Source organism: Moschus berezovskii, chromosome 8 (genome assembly GCF_049115385.1).
Source record: "Moschus berezovskii isolate FMDL1 chromosome 8, NW_MosBer_1.0, whole genome shotgun sequence".
In the NCBI taxonomy this organism is placed as follows: Eukaryota; Metazoa; Chordata; class Mammalia; order Artiodactyla; family Moschidae; genus Moschus; species Moschus berezovskii.
The window spans coordinates 73,538,014-73,565,863 of NC_142467.1; the positions used below are offsets into that span (position 1 = coordinate 73,538,014).

At 57.5% G+C, this 27,850-nt stretch overlaps 2 protein-coding genes across 5 annotated transcripts; one reads left to right on the top strand and one right to left on the bottom strand.

Moving 5' to 3' along the window:
* DBN1 (drebrin 1) lies at window positions 1–13,796 on the top strand. 4 transcript variants are annotated; one of them, XM_088838750.1, is made up of 15 exons: window positions 1–240; window positions 4,752–4,807; window positions 5,393–5,505; window positions 5,646–5,720; window positions 5,802–5,948; window positions 6,103–6,180; window positions 6,402–6,553; window positions 6,634–6,697; window positions 10,055–10,114; window positions 10,203–10,326; window positions 11,055–11,192; window positions 11,531–11,701; window positions 12,056–12,738; window positions 13,042–13,144; window positions 13,313–13,796. In XM_088838750.1, exons 1-15 carry the CDS (start codon window positions 155–157, stop codon window positions 13,381–13,383), a joined length of 2,121 nt encoding a protein of 706 aa, XP_088694876.1. In that variant the 5' UTR covers window positions 1–154; the 3' UTR covers window positions 13,384–13,796. The 4 variants fall into 4 exon arrangements, with proteins under 4 accessions (XP_088694876.1, XP_055285321.1, XP_088694877.1 ...); XM_088838751.1 differs by lacking the exon at window positions 1–240 and adding an exon at window positions 766–1,490 and having other exon boundaries at window positions 4,732–4,807; XM_055429346.2 differs by lacking the exon at window positions 11,055–11,192 and having other exon boundaries at window positions 4–240.
* A 753-nt stretch (window positions 13,797–14,549) lies between these two features.
* Window positions 14,550–15,662, bottom strand: PRR7 (proline rich 7, synaptic). Its single transcript, XM_055429350.2, has 2 exons — window positions 15,250–15,662; window positions 14,550–15,031 (listed from the first exon to the last, which is right to left on the bottom strand). The coding sequence occupies exons 1-2, from the start codon at window positions 15,659–15,661 to the stop codon at window positions 14,634–14,636; spliced, it is 810 nt and encodes a 269-aa protein (XP_055285325.1). The 5' UTR covers window position 15,662; the 3' UTR covers window positions 14,550–14,633.
* Window positions 15,663–27,850: the final 12,188 nt, after the last annotated feature.

Consider the following 27,850-nt stretch of genomic DNA (forward strand, 5'->3'; position numbering starts at 1 on the left):
GCCGGCCGGCTCCCCTCCCCCGGCCGCTGGCTCGCTCGGCTCGCAGCGCTGCAGAGGCTCCGAGGCGGCGGCGCGGCGACTCCGTCTTTCCCTCCCTCCTCCTCCGTCCGTCCGTCCGTGCGTCTGTCCGTTCGGCCTCGGTCCGGCCCGCAGCATGGCCGGCGTGAGCTTCAGTGGCCACCGCCTGGAGCTGCTGGCGGCGTACGAAGAGGTGATTCGGGAGGAGAGCGCGGCCGACTGGTGAGCCCCCCGCCCCCGCCCCTCAGCCCCTTTGTCCCCGCGCCGCCGCCGCCGCGCCTTTGTCTCCACCCGGCCCCGTCGCCCCGTAGCCGGGAGGGAGGAGGAGACCCCGAAATGCTGCAGCGGCCCGGGAGGGCCAGGGAGGAGCTGCCTTTGTGCGCGCCGGGGGAGGGGCCGGGCCGGGCCAGGCGGGGCACCCGCGGCCCCCGAGCTCCCGGAGGCGGCCCCGGCCGCGCGCTGGGAACGCTGGTGGCTGGGCGCAGGCTGGAGAGACGCAGGGTCCAGCTGTGTGGCCTGGGGCTTCCTGGCCTTGCAGAACTCCTCCACCCCCTCCACTTCGCCTTGGGCCCCGGGGGGGACAGGTGTGCACCGGGAGGCCAAGGGCACCTTCGACACCTTCGAGCGGGCGGGGACCGAACCGGCAGAGCCAGAGCTGTCTGCCCGGCCCAGCCCAGCCGGCCACCGCACAAAGGAAAAGCTCGGGCGGGGGAGGAGCGGAGCGGGCTGGGGGCCGGGGCGCCCCGCCCACCGGGGGGCCTCTAGGAGTTGGGGTGTGATGGAAAGACGTTCACTGCCACACGGCCACCGCCGCCAAGTGCCTCCTGTTCCCCTCGGGGGTCGAGGAGGCAGGGCTGGGTCTTCTCCCCGAGGCGAAGAGGGTTGCAGGGACTAGGCACTCAGGCTGGGACGTGCCAAAGAAACTGAACTGCCTGCCTAGGGTGCCAAGTGGGGTCCCTGGGAGGGAGCCCCCAGGCGGACCATTGTGGAGAGAGTGGAGGGAGTTTTCCGAGAAGAATGAGGCGGTGAAGAGATCCACGGAGCCCCTGGCCTGGTGGCCCAGTGGCAAGGGGCTCTCAGCTACCCTCTGTCCTCTCCCCAGCTGTTGTCTTCCCCTAGGTGGTGGGTGGGGACGGACCACCTGCTCTGGGGCGAGTCCCCAGAGTGGCGGAAAAGCCAAGGGGTTCCACACTGCCCCATTCAGGAACCATCATCTTCCCGGAATACTCTTATCCTGGGGCAAGTGCCCATTCTCTTCCCTAGGCCTTTTCTCCCCTTGGCAAGCAGGAAACACAAAGTGAAGGAAGATCTGAGGGACCACGCTTGGGCTGGCCTCACCCTCATGCTGGGAAGACACTGACCTGGGGGCTGGAGGAGGGGACAAGATGGCCAGGCATCCATGCCACAGTACTGCAGCACTGGCGGGCGGCCAGGCCTGGAGGGATGGACGAGGGAGACAAGCAAGCTCCCGTGTCCTGCGGGTCAGTCACAGGAGAGGCCAAGATGGGCTAAGCAGGCAGGCAGCCCACCCTCTGTCCCAGCCCTGTCCCAAGGGGGCTGAGATCATGGGAGGAGTTGAGGGAAAGTGGCTGGCTTGGCCTGGTGGAGGAACTGGCCATGGGATATGGGCCATGCCTGGAGAGAGGCACAACCCACCTCAGAATGCTCTTCAGTCTGGGGGTGCTGCCTATCACCATCCCATTTCCCCCCACCTTCCAAAAAGCGGAGCTCCCACAACCACTGCTGGCCCGCATCCTGCTCAGCGGAGGCCTGGGCTCCCACCACCCAGCAGCATCCATGTGGCTCAAGCGAGTTATTATTCATCACTGCTGTGCGTCACCCCCCCCCCATCTGGGTTGTGTGTGGGACACTCACAGATGTACACACGCACCCTCGCACATACACACATTTGCTCACTCCCAAGGGCCCAGATAAACATTTGGTTGAAAGAATGTGAGAATCAGGGACATGAGGGCCCCTAGCACCCAGCACAGAGTCAGGGTACAGTGGAGTCTCCAGACTCAGGAGCGGACCCTGCACTGAGGTTGGAGGAGGGTGTCTTGGATAAAATCACCATCTGGGCAAAGGGGGCTTGGCACTGCTCCCCTCTGAGTAGGAGTAAGGGTGGGGGAGGTCACACCCAGGTGGCTGACTCTGGAATAGACTGCTGCCTGATGCTGGGAGCAGGGGACCATGGAAGTCAGATTGTGTAGTGAGAAGAACTGGTGTTACCCTGGACGTGACCACACAAGTCCCTGCTCCTGTTGACAAGCAGGAGAGGGAGTTGGGCTCAACCATACCCGGGATGCTCAAGGCCCTTCCAGTTCTAATATCCTGAGAGTGTAATTATCCTGAGGAATCCACCTGCCCTGCAGCCCCCATCCTTCGCCCAACCCAGAATCTTCCTGGAGCTGCTACATTCCATCTCCCACTCACCCCAGTCCACTTTCTGTGGCTGAGATGGTTGCTAGATGGCAAATACCAACTAGAGCTGCTCTGTGCTGTCTTAAAAGTCTGAGTTAAACGTCCCACCTTCACGAAGCTTATGGTTTGGAATGGTGTCTATCTCCAGGGGTTGGAGATGTGGATTCCTGCCCCCCTCCCCCCAACCTTGCTGATTCCTTTCGGTTTCACCAGCTCCAACCCACCCAAAGCTCAGGTCACCTCGAATGAGTTTGAGAAGCACAGGTCTAGTGAGATCCCAGGCAGCTTCAGGTGCCTCTTCCCATCCTTGTTGGGGTGTGGTAAGCACCCCGGGGAGGGAGGTGCAATGCAGGGCAAGGCTTCCTGGGGAGCTGGCCTTGGGTCTCTGAGGGATTTCAATCAGGGGTGGGCATGGGATGGAGAAGCATATCTGGCCTTCCTGTGAAGGGAGACTCATATGCAAAGGCTCTAGGGTGGGAAATGCCCAGAACTGTGCTGGACATCAGGGACCCATCCGGTGTGATCCAAGTGTATCGTATGGATACAGAGGTCTGGCTGGAAAGGCAGGTGGCGTGGAGCTCAGGGATGAAGGCCTGCTGCTATCTTTGAACTTAGCTATGGTTTTCACCAGGAAAGGGCCAGGGCTGCAGCACAGAAAGGTGGCTGAAGGTGGGCAGACAAGGAGCAAGGAATGGAAGGGGCAGGACACGTGCTCTTGGGAAGAGCCACGGAGAACCTGGGAGAGTCTGACAGGTCACGCCGGGAAGTGTGACTTGATGGCCAGTGCAGTGTCTGGGACCCAGAGTCACGGAGTCCTGCCTCAGTTTCCCAGCTGCGGGATGTGAAGGGGCGTATCCTCCTTCTCTGAGGGCCTTTTGTTCCCAGTGGCGGCTTAGGGCGGCCAGACAGGTGGTGGGACAGCTGTGTGGAGAAGGCAGCTGCCAGGGTTGGGGCCCAGGCAACAGTTGGACGGGGAGTTTCTGGCCCCACAGCCCACCTGTGTCCCTTTTAGGAGGGAAGAGATCCTGAGAAGTGGGGAGGGGCTGGGGGCCCATTTGGCAGTGACTTGTGCTGACCTCATGGGGCTGGGCCTGGACCAGGCACTCCTTCCGCCCTCCTCCTTCCGCCCACCTCCCTCCCTCCCTCTTCTCTCCTCCCTCTTTCCTTCCCACCCCTTTCCCTCCCCGCTCCTTCATTTTCTCTCCATCCCTTCTCGTCCCTCCCTTCCCTTGTCTTCTCTTTCTGCCTCCTCTCCTAGCTCGCTTTCTCTTCTGCATCTCGCTGGTCTCCTTCCTTTTCTCCTCCTAGCACCCTGCCTTGGCAGTCGGGGAAAAGGGAGCTTGAGGGAGGGGCTGAGCCTCCTTGCCCCTCCAGCCTTTCTTCCCGGCCCCAAGCCCGTCTTCCTCCAAGGGGGTCCTGAGAAGGAGACATTTCTCTCTTCCCTTGTGTAAAATGGATTTTGAGCCACTCCTACCTGTGGAGAAAAAGCTAGGGAGGAGGAAGGCTGCTGGGTCAGCTCTCTGCCTGAGCTGAGAGGGAAGGAAAGGCCAGCAGTCCCCGGAGACCAGAACCTCAGCTAGGGCAGAGGCAGCCTAGGGCTGGAAGGCCAAAAAAAGCGCCACTGCCCAAAGGCCAGAGTCCAGGCAAGAGTGGCCATGGTGACCTCATCCCCATTTCAGAGAGTCTGAGGTTGAGGATGAGGGTGTGTCCCCGGGGTCCTTTGTGTTCAGGAGAATGCAGCTGGGTGGGCCAGTCGCGTGCCAATTGCTGGGTTGCCGTGGTTACCAGGGGATGCCCAGAGCTGAACAGCACCAGGTTCTCTCTCCCTGCCCACCCCTTGCTATGGGGGGAGGGGCAGTGGGTACCGAGGCACGCGCCAGGTAGGTTCCTGGCAACCACCAATGGGGGATGAGGAGCTGTAGCCAGGGAACGGTAACCAAGGAACCCGTCGCCTTGGAATCTCCATCTCACACCACTGGCTGGGTTGCAGGCTGCTAGGGCCAGGGCTCCGAGGACATAACACACTGGCTTACTGGAAGCGAGCCACTGGCCAGCAATTCCTTCCCCCTTGCCTGCTTTCCTCCTGATCCAAGCCTCCCTCCATCAAATCCCAAACTGTCCCCCACTGAGTTCCAGCCTGAAATGGTGCTTAGCTCTGTTGTCATGGTGATAAGGTTTAAGTGCTAGGCTGGAATCCCCCCTCCTGTCCTGCCCCCTGTGTGTCCCTCCTACCCTCCCAGAGCCATCTCCACCCAAAATTGGCTGCCTGGGCCCTGACAGTTCTCCGAGCCACCCCTCCCTCTCCCCAGGGCTCTGTACACATATGAGGATGGCTCAGATGACCTCAAGCTTGCAGCATCAGGAGGTAAGAATTCCAGCCATTCCTTTGTCTTCCTCCCCGCCCCCTCCTCCGGTTGTTTTCTTCCCCACCCGTCTGGCTCCAGGCCACTTCGAAGCTTGCTTGCCTGCATCCAGCAGACCATTATTTGTCTGGCAAGTGTCCTTCCTCCAATCATCCCTAAGATCCGTAGGGTGGGGAGGGAGGGAGACTGGTTTTCCTGTTTGATTATGAAAAGACAGAGCCTCAGAGAAGGAGTGTGACTTGCCCAAAGTCACACAGCTAGGTGGGAAGGGGCCTGACAGGGATGGCCCGGATCACCCCACTTTCTCCAGAGCCCAAAAAGGTTTTAATTTACCTCATTGGGTGCTAGCACCGCGTGAGACTTGATGTGTGAAGAACACATCCTCAGTTCTCCAAGGTCCTGGGGGATTAAAAGGGAAAACTCGCACCTGCCTGCTGCCTCTTTCACACCAGCACAGAACTCTGGGACTTGTGGATCTCTGGGGGTGTCTGCAGAGCCCAGGAGAGGAGTCTTTGCTTTGGATTCCAGGCCTTTTGTGGGGGAGGGGTTCAGGAGACTGGGCCTTACAACCCTCCTGATTACCCCAGATGGGGGCTTGCAGGAGCTCTCCGGCCACTTTGAGAACCAGAGGGTGATGTATGGCTTCTGCAGTGTCAAGGACTCCCAGGCTGCTCTGCCGAAATACGTGCTCATCAACTGGGTATGCACTGGTGGGCTGGGGGCCCCAGAACGGTTCTCCTCCATCCCACTCCACTCTGATGCTGTGGGAAGAGAGCTCCAGGCCTCAGCCTGCCCCCAACTCTCGTCCTTTCCCTATCCCCCTTTGCTGCGACTTTGCAGGTTGGTGAGGATGTACCTGATGCCCGCAAATGTGCTTGTGCCAGCCATGTGGCTAAGGTGGCCGAGTTCTTCCAGGTACGTGTGGGGTCAGGGCTTGCGGGGGTTGGCAACAGGCGCAGGGACTGGCTGCCTGAACCTGCCTTCTTCCTGAGGCAGGGTGTCGATGTGATCGTGAATGCCAGTAGCGTGGAAGACATCGATGCGGGCGCCATCGGGCAGCGGCTCTCCAATGGGCTGGCGCGGCTCTCCAGCCCTGTGCTGCACCGACTACGGCTCCGTGAGGACGAGAATGCCGAGCCGGTGGTCAGTGTGCGCCCCTGGTGGGCTGGCCCTGCCTAGTGCTCCACTGGCCAGTCCTCCCCTCTCAGTCCTCACTGTTTTGTGGAGGGGCAGAGGGGGTGCTCCCGAGCACTTGGCCTGTGGGCTGCACTCACACCAGGCCCTTTGAACTCTGCAGGGCACCACCTATCAGAAGACTGATGCGGCTGTGGAGATGAAGCGGATTAACCGCGAGCAGTTCTGGGAGCAGGCCAAGGTGCAGACCCTGACCCTGGCCTGCTGGCTGGGCGGCTCCTCCCTGTCTTGACCCCTCGGGGCTGCTCTGGCTCCTCTCCTAAAGTTCCTCCCTTCAACAGCAGGGCCCGTCCCATGTGTTCCCCACACTGAAAGCCCCTGGGTTAGGGATGGGGGTGGGGAGGGGTAGGGTGGGCCGCAAGCTCAGGGCCTGCACTGCCTTGGCACGGGGTGGGGCTGCAGAAGGAGGAAGAGCTGAGGAAGGAGGAGGAGCGGAAGAAGGCCCTGGATGAGAGACTCAGATTTGAGCAAGAACGGATGGAGCAGGAGCGGCAGGAGCAGGAGGAGCGGGAGCGCCGATACCGGGAGCGAGAACAGCAGATTGAGGAGCACAGGTGCGCCCCCAGCCCCACCCCCACCTCGGGCCGCGGCCCCGCGGCCAGTCCCAAGGGCTCGCCTGCACCTTTCATTCCAGGAGGAAACAACAGACTTTAGAGGCTGAGGAGGCCAAGAGGCGGTTGAAGGAGCAATCTATCTTTGTAAGTTCTTAGCCCACGGTTTCTCTCTCCTGGTCAAGGAAGTGGGGTTGGTCCCTGAATTACTGGGCCCCTTGGGGGATAGTCAGAGTCTTGGGGACAGTGCTGGGCATTCAGGGTACCCCTGCATCAGCATGGGATGTCCTGCCATGTCAGTCCTGATCATGTGGGGTTCTGTCCCCTGGCTTTGGGAAGACACCTTTTTGGAGAAGTTTAGACTGAAAGAGAAAATCTACGTTGACCCAAACCCTCACTGACCGGGCTCCTCCTGCCCCCTTCCAGCAGGACTTGAGGGGCTCAAGGTTGAGTAGCCATGCTTCCTGTACTTAATGGGACTGAGGCCTGGTTCCCAGCGTAGTAATGCTGTAGAGCCTCTTCAGGGATCTGGGCTGGTGTTCCGAGCATCTGTATACAAGCATGTGTAGTGTCTCCTATAGGGCAGGCACTTATTCCAGGGGTACTTGGCTGAACCTCCAAACATTGGGATGGCCCTAGGATCATCATGGATTGACCCTTTCACAACCACAGTGGAGACAGATCTTCACGCTTTGAATTGAATTTTACATTTGAGAAATAGTGAAGATCATTCAGAGCTGAGCATGGTACAGTTTGGGACAGGAGGTAGGCAATAGTCGTCTGGACTGAGACTATGATGGGTAGCTGTTGGGCCATGGGGACTCAAGCTGACTTCAAGGTCACACCCACAGGAGGCTGGGAGGGAGGTGGCAGGACAGTCCTGTAGGCACTGGCATTAATGGCTGTCACAGATCATTCCACTCACGTTAGCCCCTAGAGGGTGGAAAGAATGTGTGGGTAGTAAGCTCCAAAGTCATTCATTCAACAAACCCTCGCCACCTGCCATGTGCTGGTGTTGGAAATATGGTGGAGAGCAAGATGAGCAAGGCTCTTTTACAATTAGCTGGTGAATTAACTGCATCAAAAGGTACATAACATAAAAGGTACCATCTTTCCCTTTTTTCAGTGTATCGTTCCATGGCGTTAAGTGTATTTATTTTGTACAGCTGTCACCACTGTTTCTCTCCAGAATTTTCTTCATCTTCCCATAGTGAACCTCGAATCCATTAAACACTAACTCCCCATTGTCACCTTTCTCAGCCCCTGGCAACTGCTTTCTGTGGCTGTGATGTGACTAAGTGCCTTGTATGAGGGGAATCACGCAGTTATTGTACCATTTATGACTGGCAAATTTCACTTAGCATAGCGTCTTTAGGCTTCATCTATGTGTCAGAATGTCTTTCCTTTTGAAAACTATTAATATTCTGTAGTATATGTATACCAGATTTTGTTTATCCATTCAGAGCAAGGTCTTTTGGGAAAAAAAACAATATTTTTATGGAAAATTTCACATACACACACACACAAAAGTAGAAATAATGTTTTAGTGAACCTTTGACTTGATCATTTATCTTCACCAATTACCAATGTTTCAGGCAAAGATTCACAGTGTTACACCATTATTTTATAGTGTCCTCTGGCCCTTCAAGAATGGCTCATGTGACAATGACGGTAGGCATTTTAACAGGTCACTATGGTGACCGTGCAGCCCCAGGTCCCCTGAGGAAGGTCCCACACAAGAAACTTTGGAATTTACAACCGTAAATTGCTTTCTTTTGACTTAAGGAGGTACTCTGCTTTCTCCCTTCTGGTAAGAATTGCCTTCCTTATGTGAGTTCCCGTTTTGCCTGGGATGCTAGGGGTTTTCATTTATCTGAAGGTGCTGAAGGCCAGCAGCACCATTACCCTTTCCGGTTACTGTGTTGGCGTCTCTCCTCCCCCAGCTCTGATTTGTGTCCACGCTTCGTACAGTGTTGCTGGTTAAGGTGTTTGTGGTAAGCTGCCTCTGGTCCTCTTTTTGAATGAGGCAGAGGAAGATAGTCTTGTGACACTAGGCAGGGGTGGTGTAGCAGCAGAGGCTGGTGGGTGTATGTTTTGAGGGAAGACAAAGAGCTTGACTGGAGTCCCTTGGAAAGTTGGGAGGAGAGAGCGAGGTCAGAGGAGGAGTTTAGACTTCATTCTGGGAGACAAGAAGTGGTGGTTAGGGTGACAACCCTCTTGAGGCTTTTGGTGCAGTGAGGTCAACAGAGGAAACAGGTACCACTGAACGTCAGGCTGACCACTCACACACATACATAAGTTCTCATCCTGTGTCACCCACAGAGGGTGGGGAGATGATCCAGAAACAGGAAATTATGACACAGTGTAATTGGTGTGTGGCTGGAACACCTCATGGGGGCCCAGGGAAGGAAATGACTTGAATGGGCCAAGGGCCCCTTCCCCAGGAGGCTGTGCCGAAGCTGAGGCCGGAAGCAGGAAGAGCTGGACCCAGGGTGGGGGTCAGGCACATGGGGAGAGGGATTCATCTCCTCTACCAAGGCACAGAGTTGGGAAGTTTTTCACATGTTACAGGACCTACAACTCCATTGTGCTGAGGACTTGATGTCTACATCTCACAGGGTGTGCGCGAGTCAGGGCAGGAGGGGAGTGTTGGGAGAGATGATGGGCTGGGTCAGGCAGGGAGAGGGGAGGCCTAACCAGGGACTCCCACCTATCTTTACTCCTGGGGCTGCAGTCCCAAAGCAGCAAGTGAAGTGGGCATGTGAAGGGTAGTAGGGAGTGTTGGGGACTGTGGCAAACTGAGGCTGCTGCACTGCAATTCTAGTCGAAAGCTGCTTTGGGGCACACAGGCCTGTGTTGCCAGGGCTGCTGGCATTTTCAAGAGAAACCGAAGACCCTGATTTCAGTAAGAAACTTGGTTTGTGAGTGAGTGAGTAATAGTTGCTCAGTCGTGTCCAACTGTTTGCTTCCCCTCAGACTGAAGCCCACCAGGTTCCTTTGTTCATGAAATTCTTCAGGCAAGACTACTGGAGTGGGTTGCCATTTCCTTCTCCAGGGGATCTTCCTGACCTAGGGATTGAACAGAGGTCTCCTGCATTGCAGGCAGATTCATGATTTTTAAGTGATGGCAATTAATTAATGTTTTGGAAAGATCCTTTCAGGGTCTGTAGAGAAATGGGGGAAAGAGCAAGGAGGCAGGGGACTAGTGAAGCCTCAGTCATGATACTAAGATTCAGGCTGCACGGATGGGGGTGTGGGTGGCCAGGTACTGGGTTAAGAGGTTCGAGAAAAGTTAGCTACAAAGCTGGGAGTGTTCCTGGATGGCCCTGGGTGCCCAGGGGCCTGTCTGGACTGGAGATGAGGCAGCTGAGGACCTTGCAGATGGAAGGTGCTGTAGGCCTGGGTTGTGAAAGTGGTTTCTGGTAGTGAAAGAAGCGGGCTGTAAGAAAGCCCGGAGCTCCTGTGGGGGTGGGGTGCTCAGAACACCGTCCCTTTGGTTTCCAGGGTGACCAGCGGGATGAGGAGGAAGAGACCCAGCTGAAGAAGTCCGAATCAGAGGTAGAGGTGAGCACTGTGAGGGGGACCAGGCATCTGAGTTTGGTCTGGCTGCCTCAATCCGGCCCCCCTGGCCTGACTCTCTGTGTGCCCCCAGGAGGCAGCAGCCATTATTGCCCAGCGACCTGATAATCCACGGGAGTTCTTTAAGCAGCAGGAACGAGTCGCATCGGCCTCCGCAGGCAGCTGCGATGTGCCCTCACCCTTCAACCACCGAACAGGTAGTCCCAGCTCCCACACCCTTACCCAACCCCCATTCCTCAGGTTTTGGTCTTGAGCCTCCTTGGGACCTTCCTTGCCCAAGGACCCCCTGGAGAAGCCAAGGCCGAGCATCACATGTGCTTCCACCCACCGCCTCCAGGTGGCAGGACTGAGAAGGGCTCGAGTAGGGCCTGGTCTGAGCAATGGGTGGTGCTAGAGGCCACCTGGGGCTGAGGGATTCCCCCTGGCTACAGTGAGTGGCCCTGCTGGGATTGAATTTGCCTTATCTGAAGAACTGTAGGTGCATGGGGAGTGGGGCCTCGTCCTGTCGTGAGATTGAGCAGCTTGGAGCTGTACTCCGGGTTCCCTGTTTGGATTCTCCCTGTATGGCTTCCACCTCTCCTTGAAGCACCTTTCTGCTCCCTGTCTGCTGGCCTGCTTGCCCCTTCTGTGTGCTTGGCTCAAGTGCTAGGGCTCCAGGGGTGGGGCAGGCTGTTCCTGGGCATGGGCTGCCCAGAGGCTGGGAGGCAGGCCGTGATGTGTCAGGCTCTTTGCCGTGCGTGGCTGGTGCTGGTGGCAGTGGTCTGATGGCTTGAGGCGCTGGTCCAGCTTGGCTGAATGTGCGCCCTGGCTGAAGGCAGCTTGGACATCCAGGGCCGGCCTGGGGGTGGGTGAGGCCTCAGGATGGGGGTGGGGGAGACTGACCCTCTCTTGTCCTCTGTCTCTCTCTGTCTGTCTCTCTTGGCAGGTCGTCCGTACTGCCCTTTCATAAAGGCATCGGACAGTGGGCCTTCCTCCTCCTCCTCTTCCTCTTCCTCCCCTCCACGGACTCCCTTTCCCTATATCACCTGTCACCGCACCCCAAACCTCTCTTCCTCCCTCCCATGTAGGTAGCAGTCCCAGGCCTCTGCGGGAGGGGGTAAGGAGGGCCCCGCTTCCCAGCAGCCCCCCTGCCCTCCCCCAGCCTGATCGCTGATCGCTGGTGTTTATCCCCAGAGCAGGTACTGCCTGCTTCTTTCCCCTGGCCCTGAAGGGGCACTGGCCCTCTGGGGGCCTGGCTTACAGTGTCTGGAGCTGTGGTCTAGCCCCTGGGGGGCCTGGGGAGCTCCCAGCCCCCACCCAGACTCCAGAGAGGAGGGGCTGGCCAGGCCCCAAGTTGGACAGTCCTGTTTCTATCTGGCTCCTTGGCCCTCACTGATCAGCCTGGGGTTTTCTGTGCCACAGGCAGCCACCTGGACAGCCACCGGAGGATGATACCTACCCCTCTCCCTGCCCGGAGCCCTTCTGACTCCAGCACGGCCTCCACCCCTGTTGCTGAGCAGATCGAGCGGGCCCTGGATGAGGTCACGTCCTCGCAGCCTCCACCACTGCCGCCACCACCCCCAGCAGCACAAGGTATGTGAGGGGACCCTAGGCCCTGGACTGGGAACTCCAAGTGGCCGCTGTACGGCCCAGAAAGTGGCTGGGGCAGGGACAAACCCTGGTCAAACCTGCCTTCTTTGGACCTCAGGGTCTCCCTGGAGTGGGGGCTGGGCCTTCCTCCCAGGGCTGCTGAGCAGTTTAAAGACTTCAGGTAAAGGGTCAGCAGGGGCCAGTGGGTATTAGAAGGCACTCCGCATGGAAGTCTTAGTGGAGGCCTTCTTTCCTGAACTCTTCAGTGGGTAAGCAGGGTACTCTCTGGTGGCTGCCCAGGGCCCTCATCCTTTCCTGGGAGCTGATCACATGTCTCCTCTGTCTTTGCTTCGACAGAGACCCAGGAGCCCAGCCTCAGCCTGGATAGTGAAGAGACCAGCAAGGAAGCCAGAGCAGCAGCCCCTCAGGCCAGGGCTGGCCCCCCGGAGGAGTCCCCTCAGGCCTCGGAGCCTCCCGAGGGCCAAGGCAGTCCCATGGAGGAGGACTTGATGTTCATGGCATCTACAGAGCAGGCAGACCTGGCTGCCTCTCTAGAGCCTGCCATGACTGGAGCCTCTGCAGCCGACAGCCCAGCAGCTGATGCCATTGAAACCGACACTGCCGCTGCTGACACTGCTGTTGCTAACACCGTCACCCCTGCCGCTGCCAGCCTCATTGACCTATGGCCAGGCAATGGGGAAGGGGCCTCTGCACCCCAGGCTGAGCCTCGGGCCCCCACACCACCTTCAGGTGCCGAAGTCATGCTGGCGGAGGTGCCCCTGCTGGATGAGGTGGCTCAGGAGCCACTGCTGCCAGCAGGAGAAGGCAGTGCCAATCTTCTCAGTTTTGATGAGCTGCCTGAGCCGCCAGCCACCTTCTGTGACCCAGGGGAGGAAGTAGAAGGGGAGCCCCTGGCTGCCCCCCAGGCTCCAACTCTGCCCTCAGCTCTAGAAGAGCTGGATCAGAAGCTGGAGCCAGAGCTGGAACCAGAGCCCCACCTGCTGACCAATGGCGAGACCACCCAGAAGGAGGGGACCCAGGTGGGGCTGGGGCTACCTAATGGGAGGGGAAGTAGTCAGGGCTGGAGCAGGGGACTGACCCTTGGTTCCTCAGGCTTGCAGCAATACCCTGCCCCCTCTCTCTGTGACCCACATTGTTGGGGGGGAAGCTATTTCATTTCCCCTCCATGGGCCAGCTCTGCTTTTATTCCCAGGGTAGGCATCTGTGTTTCCCTGGCAACCAGTGATGAAGTCACTGGTTGCTAGGGAAACGAGCTCAGGCCTGGTAGGTCAGCCCTAGTCCTGCTGGGTGGGGCCCAGTGACTTGGAGCTTTTCTCCTGCAGGCCAGTGAGGGGTACTTCAGCCAATCACAGGAGGAGGAGTTTGTCCAATCAGAAGAGCTATGTGCAAAGGCTCCGCCTCCTGTGTTCTACAACAAGCCTCCAGGTAGTGCTGGGATGGATGATGGAGAGGAATTTGGGTGGGGGTGCTGCGTTCAAGTGTGGCTTGCAGCCCTTCCCCTATACACAGCTGGGACAGCTCGCAGGGGTTGGGATAGACACAGGCATGGATCTGCTGAGCCATCCTAACTCCCTTCCCTTCCCCACATTATAGAAATCGACATCACCTGCTGGGATGCAGACCCAGTACCAGAAGAGGAGGAGGGCTTCGAGGGTGGTGACTAGCAGTGGTGCCTGCCCTTAGGCTGCCCTCGCCATGGCCGCCCACCTGCCCCCGTCTCTGGCCAGATGGTCCACAGTGCCTGCACTCGCAGCAGCTCCGCCTGGCATCCACTCTGGATTCTGGCCCTGGCTGGGAACTTGGCCGCATCCCTACCCACAGGGCCCTACTTTTACAGCTTTTCTCTTTTTTTTTTTTTAAAGTTGATAGGAGACTTGTACAGTTGACTGGTTTTCCTCCCGTTGGTAGTTGAGACGCTGTTGCAAATTCCACCCCCTTCCCACCCGGTCCAGATTGTAGCTCTTAGTCCTTCCTGCTCACTCACCTGACCGGGGTGGAGGCCTCACCTTGCTTGGGGCCTGGCGTGGGGGGGAAGTTCTGGTGGGAAAATGTTCCCCCCACCTCTTTTCCTAGTTTTCTGTTTCTTGGAAAAAATATCACTTTGTATTCTCTGTCCAGGGCTTCAGATATTTTGCACGAATTTTAAAACATGGCAATAAATGGCTCGTGGGCTCTGGCTCCCTGGGACACCCCTCCCCACCCTTCTCTTGACCTCTCCCCACCTGGCCCAAAGGAAGAGAAGCAGGCCTAGCTGGGGCCTCTCAGCTTCCCGGCCCTTTCCTGCCCCCTCCTGCTGGGCAGGTCCCAGGCTGGAGGCCCTAGGCGCGATTCAGGTCAGGGCTTATGGGTGGCCCCTCTCCACATCCTCCCTCTTTGCTTGGGTTCCTTTTTCACGTTCAGTAACTGTTTTTTGGAAAGCACAAACTTCTGTAACAGGTCGTGCTCATGTCTGTTAATAAAGAAATCCAGATCCCTTCAGGCCTGCTGCTCCGGGCCTCCAGGGCTGATCTGTGGTGGGCCGCCTGCCCCGACCCCATTCCCAACTCTTACTACTTCCAAAACTGCGAGGGCGCCCTCACCAAGGCCCCAAGGAAAATGGGGTATGAGGCTCTTGGGGGAACCAACCAAAGGTTTGGAGCAGACTGACCTCAGCTTTAGCTCTAGAGCTTGTTAGTTTTGGGCCGACGAGGCCGGCCACACCTGGCCACCAGAACCTTGGCCGCAAGCAGTGGGTGCCCCCTCCGCTTGTACCAAACCAGATCACACACCTTTATTATCCTCAAAATGTAACAAACGGGGTAAGAAATCCCTCCCTCCCACCCCACCCCATCCCCCGCAGTCCAAGGGAAGCATTTAAAAAGCCCCGCAATCAGGCCAGGAGTCCGCGGGTGGGGCTCGGGACGCCGGGCGCCCTCTATACGGCTGTAGTCCTCCCGAACAAGGGGATGGATACCGGCAGGCGCCAAGCTCCGTGCTCCAGTGGCTCTCGGCTGCTGAGCTCTGAGTCGGTCCAGCTGGGGAAGACCCGGCGGCCGCGGTCCGTCTGCAGACAGAGCGCAGGGCAGGGCGGCGCAGGCCGCGGGGCACTGGGCAGGTGCAGAGCCGACGTGTAGCCCCGGTCCAAGAAGAGCGGCTTGTAGCTGGGCGGCGGCTGCTCCTGTTTCTCCGCGCTGTCGCGGCGGCTCAGAAAGGGCGTAACGATCTTGCGGTAGAGGCCGCGCGTGTCCGTGAGCACCTCGCTGTAGGGCGGCGGCGGCTCGGCCATCATCACCGCCTCTTCGTAGCACGGTGGCTTGGACATGTCCGATTCCGCTGTGGAGTGGGAAGCAATACGCGGGTGTGAGGCCAACTCAGCCTGCCGTGGAGGCCTCGGCCAGCCGCCAACCCCAGATCCAGCCGGCTCCCTCTTCCTAGGTTCGCTGGAGAAGCTGTCCCGTGGAAGGCTCGCGGGAGAGCAGCGAGCCCTCCCCCTGCTGAGGCCTCGCCCACCCTAGTGCGCCCGGCCGCCCCCTGGCGCACGCAGTACTTACCTTGGCGCGGGTAGCTCCAGGGCCGGGGCGGCACGGAGAGGTGAGGCGGTGGCGGGTGCGGAAGCGCGTGGTGGTGTGCGTGCGGGTGCGCGTGTGGCTGCGCGGGCCCGTGGTGCAGCAGCGGGTGCACGTGCACGTGCTGGTGGGCGTGCGCCGGCGCCTCAAGACGGCCGCGGTGAGGGGGTGGCGGGGGCGCCAGGCCCGGGGGACTCCCTGCCAGGCTGCCCTCAAGCTCAAGGGGCTCCAGCTCAAGGGCGCGCAGGTTCTGCTCACGCAGCCGCTCCTCCTGGCGCCGTTTGAGGCGGCGGCGCAGGAAGCTGCAAAAGCAGCAGAGTAGGACGATGAGACCCCAGATGAGCCAGAAACCGGCAAAGCACGTGAGGAACGTGTAGGTGCCCTGGGACATAACCATGGCGGCGGCGCGGGCGGCGGGTCCTCGGCTGCTTCACTGGACAATGGGTTCCTCGACGTGGCCCCGGGCCCGCGCCAAGCTCCCAGACGCCGCCAGCGTCACTCGAGGACCCGCGGCCGGGGGCTGCCCGCAGCTGGGCTCAAGTCGTGCGCGCGCCGGCGGGGAGCAGCAGCAGCAGCAGCGGCGCCCGTTTCTTCCCATGGCGCCGGCAGGCGCGCTGGCGGGCCTCACCCGGGACCGCGTGGAACCTGTAGGACAGACACACGGCGCGGTGAAGGCGCGCTGCAGCCCCCGATGACTTCCCTGCCCGAGCGGGTGCCCTGCGCAATCCCGGGGAAGCCTCCTCTGCGGAACCCCCGCACTCCGCGGGGGCCCGGTGACGTCACCAGGGATGACGTCACCCCGAGGTTTCCCCGGTAGGGCTTTCCCGTATCTGAGACCCGGCCGCAGCCGCCTCCCATCCGAGGTGATTCCAGGCGGGCCAGCAGGGGGCGCGCGAAGGCCAGGTTCGGCTTCAGTGTTCCTGAGAGATTCGCCAGCCGCATCTCGCGGGTGCAGGGTACCCCAGCTCCGAAAGGGCTTCAGTCTGCCCATAGGCAGACACCCAGGGCGCTGACGGGGAGCCACTGCGCGGTTGCTCTGCGGCGGGGAAACGGTGGTTCACCTCCTAGGCCCCACGAGCGACCCGCCGGGCCCCAGCTTCAGCCTGTGCATACGCACCTGGCAACGTCTGGCGTCCTAGACCTTGTTCCCGCTCCCAAACCTGGCTGCCCAGAGCTTGGAACATTCCTGCCCGCACCGCGGCCTCCTGGTTGTCTCGGCTCTTGTAGTGGGAATCAGGCGGATGGTTCTTAGTGGCTACTGCGTGCTACCAGCTTGTCTTTGTCTGAGCCGAACATGCCGCCGAGCGTGGGCCGTTCCCTCTTTTCCTTTCCTCTGAGCGCCTCCGCTCGCTGAATCCCATCTCCGTCTCCGCTTCCCGAGCCTCCTACCCATGCGCAGCCCGACTTGGCCCTGCCCTTCTAGCTCCAGGCCGCCATGTCCCTTCCCCCAATTCCTTTCCCTCTCTGCAGAGGGTAGGAAAACTAGCTCAAATAATCGGTACCGCCTAGGCCCACATCACTCCAGATGGGCACTTCCAGTTCCACCTCCTCTCTGCAGCCAGGGTTGAGAGGGGAACCTTGCATTGTAAGAGGTATGTGGGAGGGGAGCCCTGACTTTGGAGGGACAGTGGCAGGCAACTGTTCACCACCCCCTCAGAACAGGAATGAGCTCTTCTCGAATGCCTCACATCCAAGGCGTTTCACATACAGTAACCTTTTGGGGTAACGAATTATTCCTGTTTTACATATTTTATACAATTAGCAGCTGTGTGGATGGCAGGTGATGGTTCCATAATTTGAATCCAAGCCTGGCCACAAAACCCTAGCCTGGGGTGTTAAGAGTGCTGACTCCTGAGCTATTTTGTGGGTCTCTTTGGACTCCCCACCCCCCATCCTCAGCATGCCCATCCAAGGCACACATGTATTCAGCTCTGGGCATCACAGTGGGCCTGAGCCCCAAGCTGAGGACCCCACAGTAAACTTAGACTGATCTGAGAGCAAGCAGGGGAGATGGGAAAGCCAGGCCGTCCAGTATACCCCGCACTTCTCCCCAGATGGCTCCTGTCTGACTCCATGGCTGCTTTGTGCCATGTGCCACTTGGTGCCCGTGCCAGTCCCTTTCTCCTGGGCCTCCATTCCAGAACAGACAATGGCAGGAACAATAGCTCCACCCGCCCCCTTCACAACCCCACCATGAGGCTGCCATGGCGACGCAGCCCAGATAAAAACACGATGCTGCCAGTCATTGGGGGTTAATTAAATCTGTTCTCCCTTTCCTGAGCCTACAGGAATTTTCAGGAATGCTCTGAGGAAGCTGGCACTAACTAGGTGCCTCCTTGGCTTGCAGGGCAGGAACAGCTCTGGGTCACAGAAGCACTTCTGGGGCTGGAGGTGATGGAGTTTAGCTGAATTATAAATACATGCCAAGGACTGTCTGCTGTGTGAAGCCTCGTTTTAGACTCCTTCCATGCAGAATAATCTTATGTAATCAACACCACCTTCCTACTGTGGGGGTCATGTCCATCTGATGGATGAGACAGGCTTAGAAAAGGAAATGACTTGCCCGAGGTCACACAGCTAATAAGGGGAAGAGCTAGGATTTAGCCTGACTCTGAATCCAAAATCTGTGTTGAAACACTTTCCCTTAAATGATGAGTGAGATGTAAATAAGTATGTGTGAGCGCTCAATACAGGAGATTTGGTACCTGTGGGGACACTGGCCAGGTACCAGTGGCCAGTGTCCTACTGGCCACAAAATACACCTTCCTGTACGTTCTCACCAAAACTTGGTGCTTCTGCCCACCAGCCCTCAGTTCGAGAGGGAAAAGGCTACAGGGTGAAGGAGAGGTGGAATGGCAGCTCTAGGGTTAATAAGGAACAAAGGACAGGGACCGTGCCCTGAGGAGTCTAGCTCAGCTCGTTGGGCATTAGGAAGACAGACAGGCCAAACCCAAGACCCGCTGGGTGCCACTGTCGCCTCTCTAGTCTCTCAAATGGATATGACCCCCAGCAAGAAGGTGGTGTTGAAGATCATGGAAGACGTGATCATCACGTATGATCAGGTAAGATCACAGAAGAGGCATAGAACGAGGCCTGACACACAGTAGACAGGCCTTGGCGGGTATTTTTATTTCTGTTTAGCTAAATACCAGCCAAGTGACAGAACTATCGCTGAATTTTACAGACTTGGCCACCATGGTTCTGAGAGAGAAAGTCTGCGTACGTCTCAGCTGAGTTGGCCCTCTGACCTCACACTGACTCCAGAGCCCAGTGTGGAGGAGAGCAGTGACAAATGCCTCTGGGGCTGCTGCTTCATCCTGGTGGTCCAGCAGGCCCAGACGGCAGGAATCCTGCCTGAGCCTCCCTCCTGGTCTGGAGGGAGTTGCTCAGTAACATCTCATGTAATTCACAGTAGGTGCCCACTACATAAATGTCAAGGGAGTCATTCAGAGTTTTCCAAGGGCTTTTCCTAAGCTAAGTTTCTCAAAGCCTTTCCAAAGGGTTATTCCTTTACCCCTTCACGCCTCGCGCATGCTCCTGGTGGGTCTGGGAAGCCCTTCAGATGCAGACCCTCTGCCTGTTGCTCACAGCAGCTCACCTTCTCCATCCCCTGCAGACATACCAACTGTGTGCTGGGAGCAGAGCCTTCAGCCAGGCTCATCCTTAAGTCTGCTGTTTTACGATTTGTTTTCCGTTTGTTTCCTCCTATTCCCTTTACTTACCTTCTCGTGGGTTATTTAGACATTTTTCAGGATTCCATCTTGATTTATTTGTGGAGTTTCTGAGTATATTGCTTTGTTGGGTTTTCTTAGGCCATACTCTCACTGGGAGAACAGCAGGGGGATGGGAGTGAGACCTGGGGGCGGGGGGTGTCATGTTGTCTCAGTTTCCTCATCAGTGGAGGAGAGTGAGCTCATCCATGCAGAGGGCTTAGAGACACCCAAAGACATGAGCTCTGCTGCCCACAGTTTCAGAGCTGGGGATACAGAGGTGTGTGCCCCAGGGCTGGATGCCAGAGTTTTCTCTCAGTCACCTTATAAACTAGGTGAGCATTTTGCCCATTTGACAGATGAGAACACTTTGCTCAGGCAGAATAATGGTCTCTGGGGCCTGGTACACCGCTGTGTGTACCTGCCACACTGTTCCTCCACATAAAGAATTCCAGCACCCTAACCTTAGACCCCAAAGATCTGCTCCTGGGTCCTTTATCTCCACAGAGAGTCCACCATTTACACCGTCTGCCAAGTCCTGTTGTTTCAGCCCTCACTGTTGTGTGTCTTCGTCTGTCCACTTCCTTTTGTTCCCCTGTCACTGCTGGCTTGACCAAGCCACTGTCCTCTCTCACCTGGGTTTCCATTGCCATCGCCACCCCTTTCTCCGCTTCCACACGGCGCTCCTGCTTGGCCCGCCATTCTCCACACTGCATTTCCCCAGGCCTTCTGTGAACCCAGCTGCGACACAGCCTCACTGCTCTCGCCCCAGCACTTGCTCCTCAGCCTCTCGGTCTCACCTGTCACCTCCCTGGACGTGTCAGCTTCCAGCTCCCTCCCCCCCAGGGCTAGCTGAGCAGTCCAGTGATATCGATCACAGTGTTCTGCAGTCGCCTGTGTCCAACACGAAGGCTATGTCTGTCTTCATCATCTGGCATATGGTAGCTCAAAAACCACTTGTTGAAGGAGTAACTGGAGGTGTTTGGTCTTTCACCTGTCTGACAAGGAATGTCTCAAGAGCTGGGTCTGCATCCAGTTCATTCCTGGGACATGTTGCCCATTCACCAAAACATCACTGATAACCAAGCTATCACCAGCTCTCAGCCCTCACAGGGAGGTTTATAAACAAGCTGAGGATACATACAACTACATGAATAAGTGGAAAAGTCTACGTGGAAATTAAGATGTGTACCAGGGGCTCTGAGGTAGAAAGAGGCAAGGGGCTCTGGGTCACAAGGGGAAGCCCTGGACATGAGGCCAGAGCTGCTACTCCTGTGAAGGAACAGGAATCCAGGCCCGGGGACAGAGGAGAGAGGGAGGAGAGTGTGGTGTCTAGAGTGAGGGTGGGGTAGGAAAGGTGACCACTCACCCGTCCTGCGTGCCCTCCCTGCATATGCCAAGGCCCCTGCTAACCTCTTTACACTCACTGCCTCAGGCAGGAGGGTGCTCAGTCACTCAGTTGTGTCTGACTCTTTGCAGCCCCATGGACTGCAGCCTCTGTCCATTGAACTTTCCTCTGTCCGTAGAATTTTCCAGGCAAGAATACTAAAGTGGATTGCCATTTCCTACAGGGGATCTTTCCTGGCCCAGGGATCAAATCCGAATCTCCTGCATTGGCAGGCAGATTCTTTACCACTGCACCACCTTGTGCATGCTAAGTCGCTTCAGTCCTATCCGACTCTTTGACCCCATGGACTGTAGCCCTCCAGGCTCCTCTGTCCATGGGGTTTTCCAGGCAAGAATACCGGAGTCGGTTGCCATTTCCTTCTCCAAGGCAGGAGGGAGCTGCTGTCATCCCCACTCTACAGGCAGGGAGCTGGGGCCACTTCAGGCCCACATAGCCTGTGGGCTTATGAAATCCAGGGAACTGTAGAACCTGGCAGGAAGGTCATTTCAGGGAAGCACTGGTGACATTTTTACACTCCTCTCACACCAAGACAAATGAACTGAAGCCAGAAAGAAGTGACAGGAACCGTCCCAGCTGCCACCATTGGCCAGGCATGGAGCTGGCCAGAACCTTGTTCCCAGCGAGGCCAAGGTACTGGCTTGACACCTTCACCTGCAGGCAGCATCTCTGTGATCCAACCTCGGCACCAGGCCAGGAACCTGGGGCTTGGGAAACTGCAAATGGGACAAGAGATAGGGGCCCTAGTGGGTTGGTGTCTACTCACATCTGCCCCTCCAAGGGAGGTGGCTGCAGCTTGGGGTGGGGGGATAGTGGGAAAGTAGAGGGGATTATACCCTCCTTTGAGAGGCTGCCTGGTCAACACACAGAGCACTGAGCAGGAAGTCCTGGGTTCAAATCCTCCTCCTGCCCAGCTGTGTTAACCCATCCCAGCTATTCCCACGCCTGAACTGAATTTTCTTCACCTATAAGACAGAAATGATGAGACCAGCCTGGCAGTGCCAAGGGAGGAGCAGAATTACTGTGGGATGTGAAAAATACTTCAAGACCAGCGTACAGAGCTGCACTTGACAAACGAACTGCCAGTACCTTGCTGCCTTAAGAGGTTCAAATGTGTGAACTGGCCATGGTGCCACATCTACACAAGCCTGGAGGTAGTCCAGCAAAAACTGCCATCACCTTCCCATGGGTCAGAGTTCTCAGCCTTGTGACTCAGGCTGGATACTGTTCATGGACATGGTTTGTTGACCCATAATCATTTTTTTTTAAATATGATTTTTACATAAATGTCTGGATTTCTGGTTCACCTTGAAAATTGGACAACTTGGTCATACCAAGTCCACACTCTCACATGGTGACACAGACTGCAGCTGATTAGTGCCCTAGTCCACCTGGGCCCTGAAGCCATTTGGGCTTCCAACCCCTGAGCTAGACTGAGCACCCACAGGGGCCAGCAGTGCATGGGCCTATTATTGCTAAATTTCTTCTGCTACCGCCAAGGTTACAAGCTGACCAGGCCACAAAGCCCACAAACCAAGGAATGGAGCCTCAGGGATTTCCAGGGGACTGAGATAGCCCTCACTGCTCAACTTCTACTAGAGAGAGGGAGGGAAGGAGGCAGCCCAGCAGTAGCTGGTCCTATAGAGCATCTGGAGGAGCAAGAATCTGGCTGCTATTGCCGGAAAAAGGAAAGGGGTTGCAAGACCTAAAACACAGGGAATATCCTCACTGGAGGAATGTGGAAGAAGGTTAAGAAAGCTCCTCTAGAAGGCTCTACAGTTCTTTTCTGCCTGGGTCACAAGAGATGCATGAAGCAATACCACAGCAGAAAGGGGCCACGCCAGCAGAGAAACCAGCACTGGAGCCCCGGCTCCACCACTTACTGGCTGCGCAGCCTTGGACACGTCACGCCACTTCCCTGAGCCTTGGAGTCATCATCTCTAACGTGGGGATCATAAACTTACCTTGCACAATGTTGTAAGGACTAAGGAGATCATGGATGCAGAGTGCTCAACACAGGTCTCCGACAAAGCAGGAACAGAATGAAAGGAGCCTGTGAGTAATTCCAAAGGCACTCCTGCCTGTGGGAGACTCAGGCCTGACTTAGGACACCACCCATCTAAGGGCATCTTTGCCTCAAATGCCTAGATAATGGTCACCTGTGACACCCAGGACACCTCCCTGGATGGAAAGGGAGACCCCAGGGTGGTTGTGATCACTGGGATATTGGGTCTAAGGCCTGCGGTCGGGGCTGGCATCTGCTGAGTCAGGCCTGGGAGAGCTGGCAGGAGGGCCCTTTCTCTCCCCCAGCAAGCTGCCCACCGAGGGGAGGTTGGGAGGGGAGCCAGAGGTCATTTCCTCTGACTCAGCAGCCATTCTGCCCTCAGAGGAGCTCCCCTGGAGGACAGGGCATCTCCATGTGGCGCTGGCCTGCCTGCTGTCCAACCTGCATGCCACCCAGCACAGTCTGGGCTTTGTGTTCAGACAAGAAAGGGACACTTGTGATCCAGACAATGGGCTGGGTGCTCCCATTTGGCCTGGGCTTCAGCTTCCCTGGATCAGCTGTGTCCATTGCTCCTGCCCACGCTGCTCCTACCCCTCCCTGGAGAATGTGGCTTGAGAAGAGGAGCAGAGAGACCCACCGTGGGCCCAAGCTACCGTTTGGCACATGCTCTGGCCAAGAGGAGGAGGGAGGTGAGCGTCTTTCCTCTCCCCTGGTAGGGACCGTCGCCTCTGAAGCACTCAACTCATGGCAGGCCATTTCGCTGGCGGTGGGTGCAGTAGGGTGGGGGGTCGGGGAGGGGGGTGGTGTGGCGGGGTACCTACCCCGGACCCTTGCCTCCTGCTCCCATGGCAGGCCCAGTGACTGGACCGCCCCCACGTTTGCTGCCACCCCAGGAGCCCTGCTGCGACGACAGTAGCCACGTGGGAGCCAGCTCGTGCCCACGGGGCCGATAGCCCCCCGCCCCCACCCTCGAAGGCCGTGGAGGCAAGCACATCCTGACAGGGCCAGAGGGGCGAAGTTCCCCCCACCGCGAGAGGGAGAGACCCCGTCTCCCTGCGCCCCTGGGATGCGGCCCCTCGTGAGGTGGGGGAGGGGGCGTCGCCGCCCTGCAGCCGCGTTGCCGGGGAGCGCAACCCCGTTGCTGTGGCAACCGTTTCCAAGCGAACCGGCGGCGGCTCGCGTCCCGCTCCTCGGCTCACTGGCGCCCTCCCTCTCCCTTCCCTCCCTCCCTCCCTCCCTCCGCTGTGGGCTGGGGGAGGGGCTGGCCGAGGCGGGGGTCCTAGGCGGCGACCGGGGGCCAGGGAGCGGAGCCGCCCGCGGGGAGGGGCTCAGCCCCGGGACCATCTTTTGCCCGCGCTCCGGACCCGATCGGCCCGCCGCCGCGGTACTCACGGGCCCAGGCATCCTCCTTGAGCTCGTCCTCCTGGCTCAGGGCGAGCGGCGCAGGCCCCGCGGATTGAGCCCCAGACCCGGGGGAGGCGGCGGCCCCAGGGAGCTGACTGTGGCAGCGAAGGCGGCTCCGAGCGCTGGGCTGGAGCCGCGGGGCGCGCGCACGGGCGCGTGCACTTCGCGTACCGAGTCCGGCGTGCGCGCGCGCGGCAGCCGGCGGAGCGCCCCAACCCCCTGTCACTCGCTGCCGAGGAGGCTGTCCCGGGAGCGAAAGGCGGAGGACCTGAAACCCACCTGCCGCATCCGAGACTCAGCAGGAAGGGCGCCAAGCTCACCAGGAAAAGGGAATGCTGACACCACGCCACACAACGGGCAACAGGCTGTCCGGACCTGGCACACGCTGGCAGACCCCGTGCAGGCCGTCGTCCGCCGAACATACAGTATGCTGAGACAAGCAGCTGAGATGGAAAACCCTGACACACACACAGCTGAGATGGAGAACACACACACACACACACACACACACACACAGCTCAACCTGGAGAGCACACACGTGTCCTGTCCCCGGTCACATCCTGACAGGCACCTCACACACTACACGCACTGGGCAGGAGTTGGAGCAGGCAGGCACCCCACTGAATCTCCAACTTACAAATATGGTCCACTCCCAACTCACATCAGTCTTTCCAGTGAATCAAGCCTGAATATTCATTGGAAGGACTGATGCTGAAGCTGAAGCTCCAATACTTTGGCCACCTGATGCGAAGAGCCAACTCATTGGAAAAGACCCTGGGAAAGATTGAAGACAGGGGAAGGGGACAACAGAGGACAAGAGCTTGGATGGCATCACTGACTCAATGGACATGAGTTTGAGCAAACTCAGGGAGATGATGAAGGACAAGGAAGCCTGATGTGCTGCAGTCCATGCGGTCGCAGAGTCAGACACGACTGAGCAACTGAACAACAACCCAACTCACGGCCCTCCCCACTGTGTTCCCAGCACACACTGTCTAGTAAGAAAGAAGTAGCACATGGAGTCCCTAGTGCTAGATCTGTACACCTGGCCTCCAAGGACTCTGTTCATCTTCAGGGAACAGAGGTGAGCTCTAGTCAGGGCCTCCACTGCCTAGGCTGAGTCTGATCCTGACTGTCCACCAGCCTCTTAATTGGGTTCTTTGTTTCCAGTCCAAATTCTCCTCCACACTTAGGGTCGTCTTCCAAAAAACATCCTCTGCTCTCACGTTGGCCAGAACATTTTGGGTTGCAAGTGACAAAACCTCAAAATAAATAGGCTTGAGGCCTGTTTGTGTAATGTAACTTTCCCTGTAACTGGAATGTCCGGGGGATTTTAAGCTATGGTCACAATTGGTTCCAGGTGTTCTAGTAATGCAATGAGGCATTTATCTGTTCTCTCCACTCAGCTTTCTTGTTTGCATCATTTTCAGGTAAATCTGCCTCCATGTGGTGGTGAGGTTGACCCCACAGCTCTAGACATAAGCCATCCATCCCTAGAGGAACTGAGAACACTGACTGTCCATCAGTAGTTCAGGCAACCCCCCAGGCTCCTTTTGGATTTGTTTTGGCCAAGTGTACATAGGTGATCCAATCCAGGTATGGGCAAAGGGATATGTGTTCAGTCACCCAGTATCCATCCCCTTTTCTTTGAGCACTTATTTCACGGTGACGCACCACACCCTCATCAGGTGCTCGTGGTGCACAGTGGGTAGGTTCCCAGCCTGGTCATTTGGACTCCTTGGATCTGAAGCTCAGTAGTGCAAAGACATAAACATGGCTGTAGCATCTTGCTTCTGGGGGTTGTGCTACCTGATGAGCTGCCTAAGTCCTAGTTCTCTCAGCTCCTCCATATCATTTTAACACATTCTAAGTTAGCTATAGAACAGCTGTCACTTGTAACCAAAGATCCCTGACAGTGCCCCCGGTCACATGCTCTAAGTGTATGTGTATAGAGCAAGTGCCAGCCCAGTCCCACCTGAACCATGAAGACTAAGGGGGGGTTGCCCAAAGAAAACATGGGGTGCTTTTGTACATGTTAGGCAGACACCCTAACACAACCACTTAAAATCCTTCAGGACTGCCCCCACCTTCCAGATGAGACCCCACATCCTAACACAGCTTTCAAAACCCAGCATGGCAGTCTCCTTGATCTTGGCTCCAGTCTTTGCCCCACTAGAGGCTCTAGATCACCCATCTGACTTCTTTTCTGGGAACATCTGATTCTGAATCCTGAAGGGTCCCAACTGGACAACTTTGTGACAAGGGGCCTCATCCCTTGCTTTGTGTTGGCCCTCAGTCTCAGCCCTAGCCCCAGCAGTTCTAGAATCATCTCTGCTACAGTGCTGATCACACTGGGTCCCACTGTTCCCACGTCTGCTTGCCTACCAGACTGAGTTCCAAGCTGGCAGAGGGGCCTCATCTCCATCTGGGTTCCCAGCTCTGATCACAGAGCTGGATGGGGAGATGAACTTGGGGAAGACTTGTTAGTAAGTGAATTCTGGGAGTTTCCTCTGCCAAGGATCCACTGTGGTAAGAACTTTAAGGTGGGCTGAACCCTTGCCAAGAAGTCCCCTGGGTGCCTACCTAGCCTAAGGGGAGTCTGGTGGGAGGTTTGCATGCATGCATGCTCAGTTGTGTCTGACTCTTTGCAACCCCTTGGACCACAGCACTCCAGGCTCCTCTGTCCACGGGATTTCCCAGGCAAGAATACTGGAGTAGGTTGCCTTTCTCTTCTCCAGGGGATCTTCCTGACCCAGGGACCGAACCAGCATCTCCTGCATTGGCAGGCAGATTCCTTACCACTAGCGCCATCAGGAGGTATGGACCTACCCATCTACTTGGCATTCATTCACCCTCACACCCCTGCCCAGAGCTGGGCTACAGCCTCTGTACACTAATACCTACCTAACCCATCTTCAACCCTCACAACAGAATTTGCTGTGCCTCAGGCCCCTACCTCTCACCTCCAGTTTCCTCATCTTCAGTTGGCTTCCTCTCAACCCTGCAATGGCCATTCACCAGCTGGAAGACCTAGGCAAAGCCCTCTCCCTACCCCATTCCCCTCAAATCAACAGAAGCAGCAATGCACACTGTACATGCTGTCAAAAGCTGGGCTGCCAGTGACCCAAGGGCTCAGGAGGGTCACTGGCTATTTAAGTGAATTCTCATAGATGCTCTGTGAGGCAATGGGAAATCACACCCATCTTTCCAGACAAGGGTAGGGTCTATGCAAATGCAGCTTGACAAGCGACCAGGCTGGGACTTGAACCCAGAGCTGTCCAACTGCAAAGCTCATGTGGCCTCTGTGGCACTGGGTACTTGGCCCAAAGGCCAGGAACAAACCATTATAGGTGGTTAAAGCAGGGGCTGGAGTCACTCACTGGGAGGCTATAGGAATAGGTTTGTGTAGTCTGGGACAGATTTGTGGTCAATAGGTTGTCACTCCCGTCTCTGCACAGGTCTCTTTCTCGGCCCAGCTCAACTGCTATCTTCAGAGAATTCTCCCTGATGCCCACATGGCTGGTCCGCACCTGCCTCTGCCATGACCTAACTTGCAGCATCACCAGTGTGCATTTCTGCCCAGCCCCATTTCCCGGTTCAGAAGCAGAGCAGAGGAATGGCTCTGACACATGCGTACGGGCCCTGAGCAAATCATGGAGGTGTCCAGACAAGACTGACTGAGCAGGTGTTCCCAACAGGAGCTCCCACCCTACTCCACAGGCAGCTCCAAACCCGCAACTGGTGGCCAGGCCACCTTGGTCTTGGAGGATACTGCCAGCTGAGCCTGCCTCTTCAGCACAGGCGGAGTCAGACCCATACCCTACTGGGGACCCAAGGCTTCTTCCCTCAGGCCTCATCCCATTGAGGAAACTGGTGGGGCCCAAAGGCCACCAGAGCTTGGAGAAGTTACCCCAAGATCAGTCCTGAGGCCCTTAGGCCTTGGTGGAAGGGCAGCCTCCACCAGCCCCATTTCCAACCCCTTCCCACTTCCAGCAGGCCCAGGGAAGCAAGGAGATCCCTGGACCACCAGGGCCAAGAAAGAGGCAGGCAGGGGCAGCTAGC